Genomic DNA, 17828 nt, shown 5'->3' with positions numbered 1-17828 from the left:
ACCAAGTGTCCTGTGATCTCAAAATGAGCTCTTTCATAAGTGTTTTGAGTTTGGCGAAGATATCTCATTCCGTTCAGGAGTTACAGGCACTTTACTAAAAGTGGCCCTGCCCCTTTCTAACATTTTGGCACCCCTTTGTGACGGTTGAAAGTTCAACTTTTTTTTGATAATTATTGATATTCACTCTCCAGAGAATCTTTCTGCACTGGTTTGGTTCCTATTGGGCATCAAACCTAGGACTAGTTCGCAAAAGTAGTTTTTAAAAAAAATGCAAAATGCAGGCTCACAATCAAATCTGCTTTGTCCGCCACGGGCCAAGGATTTCAACAACATAAGACACTTGAGCCTGCGACTGATGGTTTAGGAGTTATGAGCGACTTCGTAGTTATCTTCGCTGTAGCGCCCCATCAGGCCAATTGGGACAAGCCTTGATCACGTTGTAGGCAGTGTGAGTACTACCATCCCTCTAAGTTTCAAGTCTCTATGACTTATGATTTGGCTTTAGTTGTTTTACTTGATTTCCGTTTTACATGATCACTGATCTGTGACCATTCTTACAATTACAATAGGGTTTCAGCGCTACATGCTTGAACTCCTAAATATGAATGTAAATAACACTACCGTTCAAAAGGGTGTTTTTAAAAATATCTTAATACTTTAATAATTTAACAGTGAAGACTGGAGTAATGGCGGCTGAAAATTCAGCTTTGTCATGAAATATTGAAATAAAAAATTCTAAACTGTAATAATATTTCACAGTATTACTGTTTTACTATACTTTTGATCAAATAAATGCAGCCGTGGTGAAACTTCGAAAACATTTGAACAGCGAATAATACAGTCTTAAAAAGACAAACAGCGAAGGGCTTTGATAAAATGAGCTTTATTGATATCAGATTAAAATATACTGATTCCAAATTTCTCACACACACTTTTCTCTTTGAAAAAACCCCCCAAAAAACGAAATTATTAAAAAAACAAGAAACATTGGAATAGGTGGAGCGGTCCCACAGAACGATAAATACACAGATGTAAGCTTGAGTGCTAAAACAATACATGATGACTGATCATAAATACATCAAAATAAGACATTATTAACATCCAAAACACCTAAATCAATGAAAAAATGACTTGCTTTGCACAAGACAATTCAACTGAACCAAATGACACACAACGATGCAACTAAAGGTCCGTATACACCAAGAACAATAACTATGATAACTAACACAATAGCCAACAAGCATGCATTGCATTTATGTTGTCTGCCACTTTAAATGCTCGAGTGCTTTCTGATTGGCTGTCAAAGTTTTAATCAATAATATTGTTCCTCTGTGTTGTCAATGTTACAGACTTTATATTTATCATTCCTGCTATTGTCCTTGGTGTGAACAGGCCTTAAATCTGAAAAATCGAACTCAGTTTGGTCAGCGTAGGTGATGAAAGAGTCTTTGGTTGCACCAAGGCTTTTTATTTACGAGCCCCATCTGGATTACCTCGTTCAACAGCCACATTTACTAGCTGTCGATCGCTTTCTTTCCCAAAAACATGTCTGGTTTACCACTTGATTCGTGATTTAACTGCGGGAAATAATGAGACCGAAGGGGACATCACAGGCTGCGAGAACGCCTCAGTTCCCTTTCAAAGCTGCTTTTCTCAGCTGCGGCCGGGGCTGAAGACTTGGCTCTAGCTAATGTACGCGACCTGTGCCCTATAAACGGCATACGAATGCCTCATTTACTCCATAATCACATTCAAAAGGAGACAGATCACAATCTGGACAGGTCGCTACTTCCGCTATACGAGGTCAAAGTAAGACCACCGTGGCTGCTACGGTTTAGCATAAACGTAACGTCCCTAAAATCACGATCAAATAAATACACGTATAAATAAACAACATGCAAGTGGCGAAACTGGAGGAAATGAAGACACAAAAGGGAAACAAACGGACGATGCTTTAGTATGTTTTCGCCTCAGATGAGTTAAAAGGTGCCGTGCTAAATGGGTTCGTCTTTCACCCTTCTTTACCATGGATCCAGCCATTAGTTAAACCTGAGTGTGGGACAAAACTGTGACCTTGGCCAACCCAGAAGGAAAGCAAACGTCGATTTGTGCCTCGATTTGCACACACACGCACACACGCACTCCCTTGAATTGAATAGGAAAGTACTCACATAATAGAAACACTTGGTGTCTAGCTGGCACACATTCTTTCATATATATACACACATGGGAAATGGGTAGCGCTGCTGCTGTGAACCTTGCACCCTCATGGTTTAGAGGTGTGTGTCAGGTAGACAGATTTCCAGGGAGGAAGTTACAGCCAGATAATGAAACTAATTATTCATATATGCTGCACGTCTCTTTCCAGCGTTAAGGGCCGTGGGGAGCTCAGGGTTTTCAATCCCACCCGTTGTCCTTGATCATGTGGGCCAGCTCGATGATGAATTTGCCCTCCTTGTACTTCTGACTGCTTTCGAAGGCATGCTCCTAACGGAAAGAAGAAGAGGGAGGGAGAGAGAAGAGAAGAGAAACGTCAGGAGAACGAGCATGTGGTCGCCTCAAAGTCAAGACCTGCTTATCCAAAAATAATGGACAGCTGTTGGGAAGCTTTTCTGAGTGTGTCAATCAAATATAAGAGCTTTAAATAGCAGTATTAGAGGAGATGTTTCACTATATATGGGCTGTAAAACAAGTGTCAACTTCTAAATCTATTATGATATGCTTATTCTTTAAATATAAGCGTCAATGATGTCAATTAGCCCGTTTATAAATACAGTAACAATGTCTGGAACACACCTCTTATATAATGAATTAACATTCATTTTGACATATTTGTGGGGGAAATGCGCATTAAACTCATTAAAAGGATGAAAAGTCATAATCTGCATTATTATTATCAAGAAAAAATTTAACAGTTCTATTTTAAAATATTATTAATAACTGAAAAAACTTTTAATGCCAAGGTAGTTTATCTTTTTACTAAATATTTTTAAAAATAAACTACGCATGAAATCACTAATCTGTACTTACATAATAATATTATAATATAATAATATAATAATAATATATTACATAAATACAAAAACAACATTAGGAAAAATATTACATAAATATTATATATGATATTATATTAAATTATATTAAATATTTTTTAATATTGTATTTTATAATATACATTACTGTTTGATTTTTGAATGTTTTTGACAGAAGTCTCTTATGCTTACCAAAGCTGCATATTTATTTGATCACAAATATTTAAAAATACTATTACAACAATATTACACAAACTAGTGCATTTATGCTGTCAATTACTAGCAAAGCTTGATGACTATCCTAGACAACATGCTAAATCTTGTTAAAAACATGCCAGTAACATGCTAATCATCCTTAAAACATGCTAATCATGCTAAAACATGCTTGCAATCATGGTAGAACTATGCTAGTAACGTTAATCATGCTAACAACATGTTAACATTCTTAATCATGCTAATAACATGCTAGCAACATGTTATCTGTTAGCTGGTTTAAGCTGGTCCATTGCTGGTTTATGCTGGTCCTTGACCAGCAACATGACCAGCTAAGGACCAGCATAAACCAGCAAGGGCCACCATCAAAACATACCTAATCAGCATATGCTGTTTTTTTTCACCAGGGAACATTATGCTAGCTACAGTCAATCGTGCTAAAACATGTTAACAGCATGGTAATCATGGTAGCGACATGCTAATTATCCTAAAAACATGTACAGTCATGTTAAAACATGCTAACAATGTGCTAATCATGCTAAAAAATGCTAGCAACATGTTAATAATCTGCTAATCATGTTAAACACATGCTAGCAACATGCTAATCTTGCTAAGAACATGCTAACAACATGCCAGCAATGTGCTAATCATGCTAAAAAAAGCTGGCAACATGTTAATAACATGCTATTTGCTAATAATGCTAACAACATGCCAATCATACTAGCAACATGCTAACCATGCAAAAAATGCTAACAACATGCTAATCGTACTAAACAACATGTCGTGCTAACAACATGTTAAATCAAGTTAGTAATGTGTTAAATCATGCTAGCAACATTTATCTAAACATTCAAACTTTAAGCTTTTACACCTGCGTAAAACTTTAGTCAAGGCTTTTTCGAGCCAACTTCAAAGTTTGTTTGCGAACTGCACATGTAGTTTAAAATCTAATTTATAACTGTAATTTATAAAATTTCTGATTAATATCAGTGTTGAAAACAGTTCTGCTGCTTACTGTTTTTGTGGAAAGGTTGATGCTTTTTCAGAATTCTTTCATAAAGTTGAAAAGCATTTTATTATTTTATTTGAAACGGAAATCTTTCGTAGCATTATAAATAGTAATTTCTGACTAATTTAAAGAAGTCCACTTCCAAAACAAAGATTCACATATAATGTACTCACCCCCTCGTCATCCAAGATGTTCATGTCTTTCTTTCTTCAGTCGTAAAGAAATTGTTTTTTGAGGAAAACATTTCAGCATTTTTCTCCACGTAATGGACTGCCATGGAGCCCCGATTTTGAACTTTCAAAATGCAGTTTAAATGCGGCTTTAAACGATCCCAGCTGAGGACCAACTGTGGGTTCAAGACAGTTAGGGTATGTTGAAAAACTCAGATCGTATTTTCTCCCTCAACTCAAAAAATCATTTCAAAATCATCCTACATCACTGCAGAAGTACCGACCCAGTGTTTGCAAAATGAACATGCAAAGAAGATCAAACACCCTCAACAAAAAAGGTAAAACAGCGATATAGGGTGATTTCGAAGTTGAGGGAGAACATGAGATGGGAGTTTTGCGACCCTAACTGTCATGAACCGGAAAAAAACAGTTCAGGCAGAGTAAAACAAACGAGCGTTTGATATAAAAAAGTATATAAACTGTATTATTTTTATTAAAATAACTGATCGTTACACTAGATAAGACCCTTCTTTCTCGGCTGGGATCGTTTACAATCACATTTGGGATCGTTTGAAGCCGCATTTAAACTGGATTTTGAAAGTTCAAACTCAGGGCACCATATCAGGTCCATTATATGGAAAAAAATGAAATGTTTTCTTCAAAAAACAATTTCTTTGCGACTAAAGAAAGAAAGACATGAACATCTTGGATGACAAGGGGATGAGTAAATTATTTGTAAATTGTTGTTCCGGAAGTGTACTTCTCCTTTAATGCAGCCTAACTGAATAAAAGTATTTACATCTTTCAAACAAATTACTGATTCCACACATTCTAACAAGAATGTAGATATTGCATTTTACCTGATGGTTGCACCACCTGACTGTAAATAGGAAGATAACTTTTTTTTTTCAAAAGTGACAACAGTTTGACATTTTCCTAAGTGCTTTTCACTGATGAACTATCTGCTAGTCTGTGAAGACAAGAAAATTCATACTGTTTTGTCTCGGAAAGCACAAAGTACTCAAAGGTTGTCAGCAGTAGATAAGTGACGCAGGTCATGAGTGTGTGGAAAAGCCACTTAAAGTATCTCTCATGTTGAGTTGTGTCCAAGTCTCTAGCACGAGTCTTATCCCTCACGTGAAATATGCATGAGTTATCTTGACTGGGCTGGAGAAAGATGTCAAAATTCAGGTGTGCACGTCCGGTGTGAATGACCATGAGTGCGTGTTTGAGGTAAGTGGTTTTTAAGTGAGTGTGCATGTCCAGTGTGATCCAGAACTTACGTATTTCCAGCCCAGAGTGGTTTTACAGTTCTCACAGTAGATATCGGCCACCGCGTGAAGACCGGTCAGCAGCACCCTCTCCTCTGCCGGCCCGCAGCCCACATTCACCCTGATTGATGAAAAGAGGATGTCAAAATTAAACAACAACAACAACAAAAAAGACAAACAATTTTGATTTGTTAAGACAAACTACAGGACTTACACAGAGTTGAAGAGATAGGCCCTGCCTTGACTCCCTTGAAAAGACTGCAAAGGAAACAAAACAGGAAAGATTACATTTCAAAATTGCCCACATCGTAATAAACACACTGAATTAGCTGACATGTGTTTTACATACTTACGTCAGAGAAATTCAACATCGTTTACTTGTATTGTGACTGCACAATCAGGTAATCTTTTGGAAAAATCTATTTCCCTTCACTGCTCCATTCATGACCCCGGCGGATAGGATTTCCCAGGCATGAAGTGAAACAGGGACAGGGTCATAATTACGGGTGTTTGAAAGCGGTTTGGCCATATGGGCATGGATCAAAAGATCATCAGGGTGGTTTCATTTTGGCTGTGCTACACTGGATAGTAATGAAGGCGTTCTTTCTCTATCTTAAGCCTAAATAACATTAAAAAACTGACCGAAACCATGACAACAATGTGTAAATGCTTGAAACACAATACATTAAACACATGAACATGAACTCTTAGAGTATGTTAATTCATTTTCTGTGAATCAGTGCAAAATACATTAAAATGACTAATTCAGACTCAGATTTAAAGGGACAGTTCACTCAAAAATGAAAATTCTGTCATTAAAGGTAGTAAGAACATCGCTAAAATAGTCCATGTGACATCAGTGGTTCAACCCTAATTTTATGAAGCTAAGAGGATACTGTTTGTGCACAAAGAAAACAAAAATAACAACTTTATTCAACAATTTCTTCTTTTCTGTGTCAGTCTTTGACATACATTCACAAGAGTACCATGACAAATGCAGGTCAGCTCTTGGATTTCATCAAAAATAATTGTGTTTCGAAGATAAACGAATGTCTTACAGGTTTGGAATGACATGAGGGTGAGTAATTAATGACAGAATTTTCATTTTTGGGTGAACTACCCCTTTAACAATTCAGATTCAGCGAATTAACAGATTTACAATGATTCATTTAGTTATTTAAAAGAAAATGTAAATTTATTATTTAAATTTATTAGTATTAAATAAATTACTGTATTTTTGTATTTAAAAGCTGCCAAAATGACATTAATTTAATCTACACTGCCCTCCAAAAGTTTTGACAGCCCTAGAAAAGTGGGGTTTTGGACAATATTGGCATGAATCCTTTTTAATTTGTGATAATTTTGCACTGATAAGGACAACACAAACTACGAAAACATATTTATGCATGTAATATATTGCCATTATTATGTAATCAAAATGAAAATTATTATTGCTGGTCTTCAATGATAATGTCAAGTTACTTTAATGTATTTGCACCAAAAAATGATAAGGATTTATGTTGATATCGTCCAAAACCACACTTTGCAAGGGCAGTGTAAATGTAAATTAGTCTAATTTTATCTAAAAAAAAGTTTTTAAAAACAATTAAGATGTATACATGAAAACTCTCAAATAGATTTAATGTGTAAGGAAAATATTATTTAATATTATTATTATATTTTTATATTATACACACTACCTTTCAAATGGTTGGAGTTGGCACCATTTTAATGTTTTTGAAATAAGTCTCACCAAGGCTGCATTTATATTTTATAAAATTATAGTAAAAACAGTAATTATTATTACAAAATATAAAATTGAATATATTTTAAAATGTAATTTATTCCTGTTATAGCGAAGCTGCATTTTCAACAGATCTACAATAATTAATTAAATGATTTAAAGGGAAAATTATTAAATACTTTTTTAAACAGATACTTTACTACTTTTGACATGCATGAAACATTGAATTTATTTGGATATGACACTGAATGATGGTTCCTTACATATTTTCATTCTTTTCAGTTTTATTTTTGAGTACATTTCTGTATTTAAAGTCCCCATGAAATCAAAATTATGTGAATATGTTAGCCTTAAGTCTTATCTGTAAGCTATTCTATTCCAAAACAATAAAAAAAATTTACATTTCGAAGATTTAAGCATTCAAAACATACAGTCTCTAACTTCAGCCAACATGGATCAACGATTTTGATGACATCACCCTGCACTTCAGCTTCTCATCAAACTTTCTGTCCAATCAAATACTCTCCAGAATCCGAAACGTCCTGCCCCCTACACTATAAAAAGGTCACTTGTTAAAAGAATTAGTATTTTCTGTACGCTGAATGACACATAGTGCACTATATAGGGGATAGCGAATGATTCAGACTGTGTAAATATGCTTTATGTTGGGGTGAATGAAGTCTGGTTTTGCACAAACCACCACAGTGCGCACACAGGTCTGGAAGCAGATCATATGTGTGAGTCGGCGCAGACCACAAAACGCATAGGACCCATTAGAATTCTACACAGAATGCTATATTTTACAGCGATATGGATGAGATTGTGGCTGTCAAATGTGGCTTTACCAAGCTCAGTGGCTTTGGTTCAAACTGTGATATAAACGAAATGCTGTTGGCTATTTAAAAAAAACAGGGTGGGACTGCTTGATTTGTCCCATCCTGTCTTCCTGTTTCAGTTGAAATTACATCAACACACAGAATAACACTGCATGTTTCAAATAACCTCAGTGGACCTTTAAGAGCTGCCAAAGTTACACATTAATTAATAACATCTGAATACTACCTAAATTGACTGAATATGTGACTTTTTCATGTTTAATGAAGGCAGCTATAATACTTAAGCTCGCAAATGCTGATCAAGTTTTCCTACCTGATGGTTAAATCAAAAACACAAGCCTCCTATTGTGCAAAACTCTATTAACCTACTTTTAAGCTACTACAATTATTATGTTCCATTCTGACCTTTATTTGGTTCGGAGGGATTTGAACTAATTGAAATCTAATTATCATTTCAACCTCAACTCCACCCCAGAACCGCCTGCAGTGCTCTCGCTCCCCCTGAAACACAAGTAAGCCTTGTTAGGCCGGATACCGCTGGCTTTATTTTGCAAACACAGTATGTGAACAACTAATGAATGAAGCGAACACAATCTTGTCTCATCTGTACAATCTGTAAACACACACGGTGCATTAAAAACCCTGTCTGAGACAATCATGGTATCAGACGACCAAAACCCGGTGTGCAGACTTCAGTGTGGCATTATGCGTGTACGTGGGTGTCCTGGATCATCTGCGTACGCTACAGAGACGTGATTACTTTTACTCCCGTGGCACACAAAAGCCCAAATGATGACCTGCTTCCCTTGATCCTTGATTGTGTGACATGTACGTTAGGAAGCTGAGTGCCTTACTGACCCACATTGTGCCCGCACACACAATTCATGCACTGATAACTCACACACACAAAGTTCACATTATGAATTAAAGGTGCTATTAATAATCCTTGACACATATTTCTCCACACACACACATAACGACACACACCTCATAAAAAGGCCACATATGGTGTATTAAAAGTGTGCCAATGGAGGAATCTGTGCGCACGTAGTACAATTAAAGTGGGATTATATGGTTTCACTAATGAAGCATTAATTCAGTTTTTACGTACGGGTCCGTTTTGAAAGAACAGAATCAATACCTTCCACTAAATCCATGAAGCAATTCACAATTGCACGACAAAGAATATATACACTAGCATTGAATACAGTCGTTATTTTGTTTTCTTTGTGCACTAAATTATTCTCATAGCTTCATAAAATTAAGGTTGAACCACTGATGCCACATGGACTATTTTAACTTTGTCCTTACTACCTTTCTGGGTCTTGAACATGTCAGTTGCATTGCTGTCTATACAGGGTCAGAAAACTCTTAGATTTAATCAAAAACACCTTAATTTGTGTTCTGAAGATGAACAAAGATCTTATAGGTTTAGAGTAATTAATGACAGAATTTTCATTTTTGGGTGAACTAACGCTTTAAACATTGCCTCCATCATGTGCAACACATCCCAAAAACACATTGTTTTCATAGTGTTCACATGACCTTTCAACACAAAATCCATTAGGAAGGATTGTATAGAACAATCCAAAAACTGCTTTCACAGAACATACCGACTGTTCATCTGACAAAACACCTTACGAAAGACTTTTAATAGGTAAAAACTCCATTAAAAAAAAGTTGAGTTTTGAAAATTCAATGTAATCTATTAAGTCTATCCCTCACAGCCTCGTTTTCACCCGTGCAAAATTTAATACGGCGTCTAACCTGAATATGGTCTATGATTAAGATAAAAGAGCCTAAAGAAATACTGCTGATTACCTTTGAGATGAGCTCATCATGGTTGGCCAGGTGCGCTCGGCAGTGAATGCAGCTGTAGGTGCGATGGCAGTTGGGCAGGTAGGCCTGAAAGGTTTTGGAGCGCGTCATTGCGACCGTGGCGGGAGAGACGGCGCGGGGGCGGAGCAGGAAGGGCCGGTCAGCCCAGGACGACTCACAGGAGAAACAGTGGAGCACGCAGGTGAGGGCCGTGGTGAAGCTTCAGGAGAGATGAGAGCACACCTGTGGGGAACAAACACACTTATTTAGGATGATAACCTTAAAAAATGTCAAAAATATTTTTTTTTTTGCAAGGAGTAGTTCACTTCCAGAACAAAAATTTACAAATAATGTACTCACCCCCTTGTCATCCAAGATGTTCATGGCTTTATTTCTTCAGTCGTATAGAAATTGTTTTTTGAGGAAAATATTTCAGAATTTCTCTCCATATAATGGACTTCTATGGTGCCCCTGAGTTTGAACTTCCAAAATGCAACTTCAAAGGGCTCTAAAAGATCCCAGCCAAGGAAGAAGGGTCTTGTCTAGCAAAAATGTTATTTTTTTTAAAAAAAATTACAATTTATATACTTTTAACCTCAAACACTCATCTTGTCTAATTCTACTTGAACTCTGTGTATTCCGGTTCATGACAGTTAGGGTGTGTCTAAAAACTCCCATTTTATTTTCTCCTCCAACTTTAAAATCTTCCATTGCTGCAGAAGTACTGCCCCAGTGTTTACAAAGTGAACATGCAAAGGTCAAACGGCCTTTACAAAAAAAGGAAAAAAGGTGATGTAGAACGATTTTGAAGTTGGAGGAGAAAATGAACTGTCATGAACTGGAATACACAGAGTTCAAGCAGAGCTAAACAAGACGATTGTTTGAGGTATATAAACAACATTTTTTTTTTAAATAACCAATCGTTTCGCTAGATAAGACCTTTCTTCTTAGGCTGGGATTGTTTAGAGCCCTTTGAAGCTGCATTTAAACTGCATTTTGGAAGTTAAAACTTAGAAGTCCATTACGTGGAGAGAAATCCTAAAATGTTTTCTTCAAAAACATAATTTCTTTAATGAACATGAACATCTTGGATGACATGGGGGTGAGTACATTATCTGTGAATTTTTGTTCTGGAAGAGAACTACTCCTTTAAATTAACCAAAAGTAACAGTTAAGGCATTTATAATGTTACAGAAGATTTCTACTGAACAGCACAAACCACATGGAATCTGATCTTTTCAATTCCAATTTGTGCCACTTCCACATGTCTAAATCCAATGCAGGTCAGATGCGACCGATCAGTCATATCGGAATTCATGCAACTTTTACGTCACTCTAGATCAGGGGTGCCCAAACTCAGTCCTGGAGGGCTGGTGTCCTACAGAGTTGAGCTCCAACCCCAATTAGACACACCTGAACCAGCTAATCAAGCTCTCACTAGGCATACACGAAACTTCCAAGCAGGTGTGTTGAGGCAAGTTGGAGCTAAACTCTGCAGGACACCAGCCCTTCAAGTAGTGTTGCCAAGTCCACAATTTTCCTGCAGAACTGGGCTAATTTTCCACTTTTCTTGTTGCTGAAGGTTGTTTTTCAACTCTGTGGGTTGAAGAGACCCCATTAACGCTATATTTACTCCTTGAAAATGCAACTGGGCTAGTTTTGAGAAGAATTTGGGTGGATTTTGTTGTGAAAACGCGGCAACTCCATTCATATTGTTTTTTTGCGTAAGCGGGTCAGTTCAGAACCATAATCTGTTCACAATGGAAATCTGATAGCCACATTTAAAACAAAAAGTGAACAGCTACACAAAATATGAATATATCATGAAATATCTGAAGTAATGGCTGCTTCCCTATTACAGGAATGAATTACATGTTAAACACACACACACACACACACACACACACACACATATATATATATATATATATAAAACAGACAGTTTCATTTTAAACTACAAAAGTGTAGAGTGTAGTGGCCCCTTTAAGACAAGCTTGATATGTTGTAACTATGTAAATGAATGCATGAATATTAAAGAATCCTACAGTGTATTCCTACATTTTTGGTGTCACAAATGACACAGATTGATGTGAACGGAAGTTAAAAACTGAGTGTATGTCAGCAAGACACACAGACAGTGAACGCAGCGGACGTCATTCACAAGAGCACGGTGCAAATCCAGGCAAATAGGCATGAATCAGTGCTTCTGTGAGCTGTTGTCTGTCAGCTAACTGTGATTGTGTGGTCCCGCGTTCATCCTGCCCTCGGGTCAGAAGGGGGCTGCGCTGTATGAGAGGCGGCTTTTTAATGCAGAGAGCTGGAGACCTGCCAGTGATGTGGGCACAAACACACAGAGACAGCCGGACAACCAAACGCGTATGATTTTAACGCTCCTCTTTGTTCGATGGATTCATCCCAAATAAAATGTGGATTGTTTAAACAAAACAAATCCACATATTATCAGACAAAATACTGCCTGGGATGTGAAAGGAGAAGCTCATATGCTATATTTCAAGACATATGACTGATTTCTGTGAAAACGAGAGCAAAATTTAGATTGTTATTCATGTTTATACAGTTTCCCTACACTCTCGCTCTCAAATCTTTTAGTTGAAGTTATAGGAAGTCATATTTAAAGGGATAGTTCAAAAAATTAAAAAATTAAGATTCTGTCATTAATTACTCACCCTCATGTCATTTCAAACCTGTAAGAACTTTGTTAAACACAAATTAAGATATTTTTGATGAAATCAAAGAGCTTCCTGACCCTGCATAAAACTTCAGCAACGCAACTGACATGTTTAAGGCCCAGAAATGTAGTAAGGACAAAATAGTCACATGGACTATTTTAAAAATGTCCTTACTACCTTTCTGGGTCTTCAATGTGTCAGTTGCATTGCTGTTTATGCAGGGTCAGAAAACTCACAGATTTAATAAAAAATACATTAATTTGTGTTCCGAAGATGAACAAAGGTTATACATGTTTGCAAAAACACGTGGGTGATTAATTAATGACATAATTTTTCTTTTTGGGTGAACTATCCCTTTAAGTCTTCCTTTAACTCTGCTTTGTTGTGCTTGACAGTTTCTGGTCACTATTTGCTTTCATTTTAAGCAAACAAGCAGCGTGAACATTATTCTAAACATCTCCTTTTCAGTCTTACAGATTTGTAATGACACAGGGACGAGTTAACAATGACCCATTTGCCATTTTCGGATGAACTAGCCCTTCAGGTCACACAAATTTGCTGTGATTTTACGAATTCAATTAAAAAGTTTGCACTCTGACTTATTGTGTGCCCTCTTTTACGTCACTGTGGCATGTTGGCAGCTTTTTGCCTGTTGAGGCAGCAGCTTTGGACGAGATTTAAGGCAGAACTAATTACTAAAAGAATCCGCAGGCATCTCATTTAATTACCCAGAAGCCGGGACAGCTATTCGTGAGATCGAAAAAGGACCTTGTGAGTGACATCATTAGATATTTGAATTCCAACCACATCTCTGCAAACCGACATAATTATCACATAAACAAAAGCATTCGTTGGCTGTTGTGACTCAGCAAAGTCAGCAAAAAACCCTGCTGAGGTCATAAAGCACATGTTTAGAAAAGAACAAATGTTTTTCCATTGTAGAATACAATTGTTAACAGGTTTCATTTAGAGGTATTACACTGGCTAACATAACCTAACAATAGGGAATACTTCCACAGCGTTTATTCTTCTTAGTTAGCTGTTGTTAACTAATGCATGAACAAATACCTTATTGTAGAGTTTTACCAAACAAATAAAGCCATGTGGATTGCCTGACTGTGAGAAAAAAAAATCTTTTTTAAATATCACAGGAACTCAGTGACTCAGCAAATTGAATTAGACAACTCTTTAAAGGCAGCAAATAAGGTTTCCTGGGAAGCTATTTGCGATTCTGCGATTATATTTGCTTTGGCACAGACGTGATCAAACAGGCTTTACAAAAATACAGACGGAGAGTATTCTAGTCACCAGCGTGAGGCTTGAAATTGGACTCTCCTTGGCATAATTAAGCACCATTGTGTTCGCTCTGCCATTAGGAACGCTTTATAATTTGGCCAAATGATACAGCAGCATCATTTCCTCATGCGATTTCTAACACAATTATACAGGATCAACAAAGGACAGATGCATGGCTGGTATAAGGCTAATTGGAGGTAAAACGATTATGGCGGAAATTTGCGAAAGATGCGGAGGCTGGAGTTCATTCGGATCTCGACAGATGAGATGAAGATAAACGGTTGTCGCCCATATAATTACAGAGGCCATAATCACAGAAACGGTGCCCACTTTGTCTCTGTCTGCTTTGTGTGTTTACCATTTCAAATTAGTCTGGAGCAGACCAAACACACGTGTAATGAAGAGATCTCATTCATCAAATATCCAAACATGGCTGATCTTTCTTCTTCTGACCGCACAGTTGACGACCCGACAAACAAATCTAATACAGACGGCTGTAACAAAACCAAGACTGCAATTATGGTCAAATATCAGGGGAAATTCATTTCCCTTAAAGGAATAGTTCACCCTCAGGTCATCCAAGATGTAAATAAGTTTGTTTCTTCATCGGAACAGATTTAGACAAATTTACATTACATCACTTGCTCACTAATGGATCCTCAAGTCGTCTATCCAAAATACTGCTTTAGAAGAAACAACTTAAAGTTAAATGATGGATCTGTTTCTGGTAAACACAACTTTTTGCCACACAAGATGTTAACTGGTAGACTGGAGTTGTGTGGATTACATGTGAATTATTGTGATGTTTTTATCAGCTGTTTGGACTCTCATTCTGACGGCACCCATTCACTGCAGAGGATCCATTGGTGAGCAAGTGATGTAATGCTAAATTTCTCCAAATCTTTTCCTGTGTAGAAACAAACCCATCTGAATCTTGTACGGTCTGAGGGTGAATAAATGTTCATATATTTTTTCTAGTGCTGTCAAATGATTAATCGCGATTAATCTATGGGTGCAAAACGATTAGTCGTAATTAATCGATTTAAAATAAAAGTTTATGTCGACATACTATATGTGTGTACTGTGTGTATTTATTATGTGTATATAAATAAGCATTTATGTATATATTTGTAAAATATGTATATTATATACACTTTTAAATATGTAAAAAATAACTAAATATTTTACATATAAATTTAACATATTTTTGTTAAATGTATAATATATACATGTATGTGTGTGCATTTATATATACATAATAAATATACACAGTACACACACATATAGTATGTCAACATAAACTTCTATTTTGAATCAATTGCGATTAATCATTTGACAGCGCTAGAAAAAATGAATGAACATTTACTTGAACATTATTTTTACCAAAAAACAAATAATGCTGTTATTAATCGCGATTAATCAAATGCAAAATAAAAGTTTTTGTTTACAAAATATGTGTCTGTGTTTTGTGTATATTTATTATGTACATATAAATACACATACATGCATATATTTGAGAAAAATATGTTGTTTACATATTAAATATCTGTACATATATCAATTTTATTAATATAAATATACACATGTAAACACATGTAAATATTTTTTAAATATATACTGTATGTGTGTGCACATAATAAATATACACAGTACACACACATATATTATGCAAACAAAAACATTTATTTTGCATGCGATTCATTGCTTGACAGCATTATTATTATTATTATTTTATGTTTGGGTGAATAATTTAATGTAAATACGTAAAGATAGGTAAGACAGGTAATCCTTGAGACATAATAGAAAATGTTATTTTCCTTTCTTGTTTATGTATGCACATATAAAGAAAACAAGCTAAGGTTTGTCCAGTAAACTCGAAAACACACATTGTAAATCAATATCACCTCCGTCCCAAAGTATTACACTAACACAAATCAGATAAACCCCTGTTTTTAATAAAACTGCCTGTTATGTAACAATAACACATGGTGCAGCAGGTACATCGACACAAAATCTGCTTTTAATAAATGGCTTGGTTTGTTTTGCTTGCTACTGTGTGCATTTTAAGCAGTAAGAGAGCATCTAAACAGACAAGGACCCCCGGACAGGTGGCGAATCCCCCCTTGTTTCCCCCAGTCGCTCACATAATACACAGCAGGCAGCTCCCATAATAGCACCTTTTTCTGCTGTCCTTTGAAATCTGTCAGCACAAATTAAAAAGCCCCTGCTGCGTACACACATATGCTGTGATATTTAGCTCAAACCAAATTGTCGATTATACATCTGATGGATTAACATGTTATTTTACAGCGTAATTACAATACACAAATCAATGTGAATCAGTGCACACAATAAAGTACTCTAACTTCTAACAAGTATTTAAATTTATAATTGCATAATTTTAATATGCTAACTGAGAAAGTACGATTCTGAAAAGCCCACCATACAGAAAAATAAAAAAACTTTTTTTTAAACTCAAACGACCTTTAAACTAATATACAAGCTTTGAAAAGGCACTCTTTATGCATTCATCCATAAAAATAACCTCTCAAGCTCTAACAGCACAAACTGACCCTCAAAATACCCCTGAATGTGCAAAGCTACTGAAGGGAACTGTTGGAAACAGAGTGGGTCAGATGGAGAGACAAGGCGATGGATCCAGGTCAGACGAGTATGTGTGGGTGTCAGTGAACCGGCTTCTATGTAGGCCATAGTAGATGCCACCAGACTGAGAGTGCAGATGGCAGCACCAGCTCAGCACCTCTGGCAATCGAATCCTTGAAAACACCCACAGCTAAACCAATTCAGAAAATCCAGCTTTAAAATGACAACAAGCCAGAGTGTCACTCACATACGTTGTGACAACAAAACAGTATGCATTATCAACACTGCAAAATATTAAACAGCCACACTTTCATTTCAGTGCCCTCTAAGAACACTTGCTTATGCACAGCATGTTTCATAAGCAACAAAGTGTTATTCATGCAAGAAGTGAATAACATTAATAACATGCACGATAAGCAATGATCTTGTGGAGCTGCTTGCAGTGTTAATGTTAATGAAATAGTTTATGGCATGAGTTGCATGTCAATTTTCATGCTTTTTCATGCAAAACAGCATATTTGAAAATTAAAACAGATAAATTAGCAAAATGCAAATGCACTTATTTTATAAAAACACCCTAACAATATTCAGTTTGTGTTCATGGTCCTAAAGTGCCAACATTTGCTGGTAGTGTGTTAGTGACATATAATTCTATAATAGTCCAGATTTAATGCAGACCTTCGGAACACATATGACAGCTATAGATTATGATTGCTAACATTTCAACTATGCAATTATGCATTATGTATATTACGTTTTAAATATAGATTAGCATTTATTTATTAGTTCCAATCTAAAACTAAAATATAAGTTCTCAAAATTTACATGATACATTTTTAGTGTGCTGTCATGTACTGCACGACACTTAATAACAAACGTAACATTTTTAAAAATACGAACTTCCTATAAAAGATTATCACTGAAAGCAATGTAATTGGACAGATACTACCTTTGAATGGAAAGGTATCGCGCAGGTCGAATTCTCTCCTTCTTTTAAACTGCCACTTCATGCAAAACAGCAGGCGATCATTCCTCACAACACAAAGTTTCCAGGTATCTTCATCAGCCACGCACCTCGAGAGCAGCGCTCTGTAAATACAGCACCGTTGCGCATCGGGCCTCGCCATACAAGCTCCCAGTTTGAT

The 17828-nt window shown here is 36.3% G+C and overlaps 1 protein-coding gene across 1 annotated transcript; it reads right to left on the bottom strand.

Annotated features, from left to right (window-relative positions):
- Positions 1–1658: 1658 nt before the first annotated feature.
- Positions 1659–17809, bottom strand: ypel2a (yippee-like 2a). Its single transcript, XM_051121803.1, has 5 exons — positions 17633–17809; positions 10097–10336; positions 5910–5953; positions 5708–5816; positions 1659–2487 (listed from the first exon to the last, which is right to left on the bottom strand). Exons 2-5 carry the CDS (start codon positions 10202–10204, stop codon positions 2398–2400), a joined length of 351 nt encoding a protein of 116 aa, XP_050977760.1. The 5' UTR covers positions 10205–10336; positions 17633–17809; the 3' UTR covers positions 1659–2397.
- Positions 17810–17828: the final 19 nt, after the last annotated feature.

Source organism: Labeo rohita, chromosome 10 (assembly GCF_022985175.1).
Source record: "Labeo rohita strain BAU-BD-2019 chromosome 10, IGBB_LRoh.1.0, whole genome shotgun sequence".
Classification (NCBI taxonomy): Eukaryota; Metazoa; Chordata; class Actinopteri; order Cypriniformes; family Cyprinidae; genus Labeo; species Labeo rohita.
The sequence above is the reverse complement of the archived record's forward strand: the minus strand, read 5'-3'. Positions and strand labels throughout refer to the sequence as shown.

Bases quoted from the DNA above. Each gene is read 5' to 3' on its own strand.
- ypel2a (XM_051121803.1), bottom strand. From the start codon at position 10,204: ATGACGCGCTCCAAAACCTTTCAGGCCTACCTGCCCAACTGCCATCGC. The intron at 5,954-10,096 runs GTAATCAGCAGT...TTTCCTTTGCAG, and splicing joins ATGATGAGCTCATCTCAAAG to TCTTTTCAAGGGAGTCAAGG. The intron at 2,488-5,707 runs GTAAGTTCTGGA...TCTTTCCGTTAG, and splicing joins CCACTCTGGGCTGGAAATAC to GAGCATGCCTTCGAAAGCAG.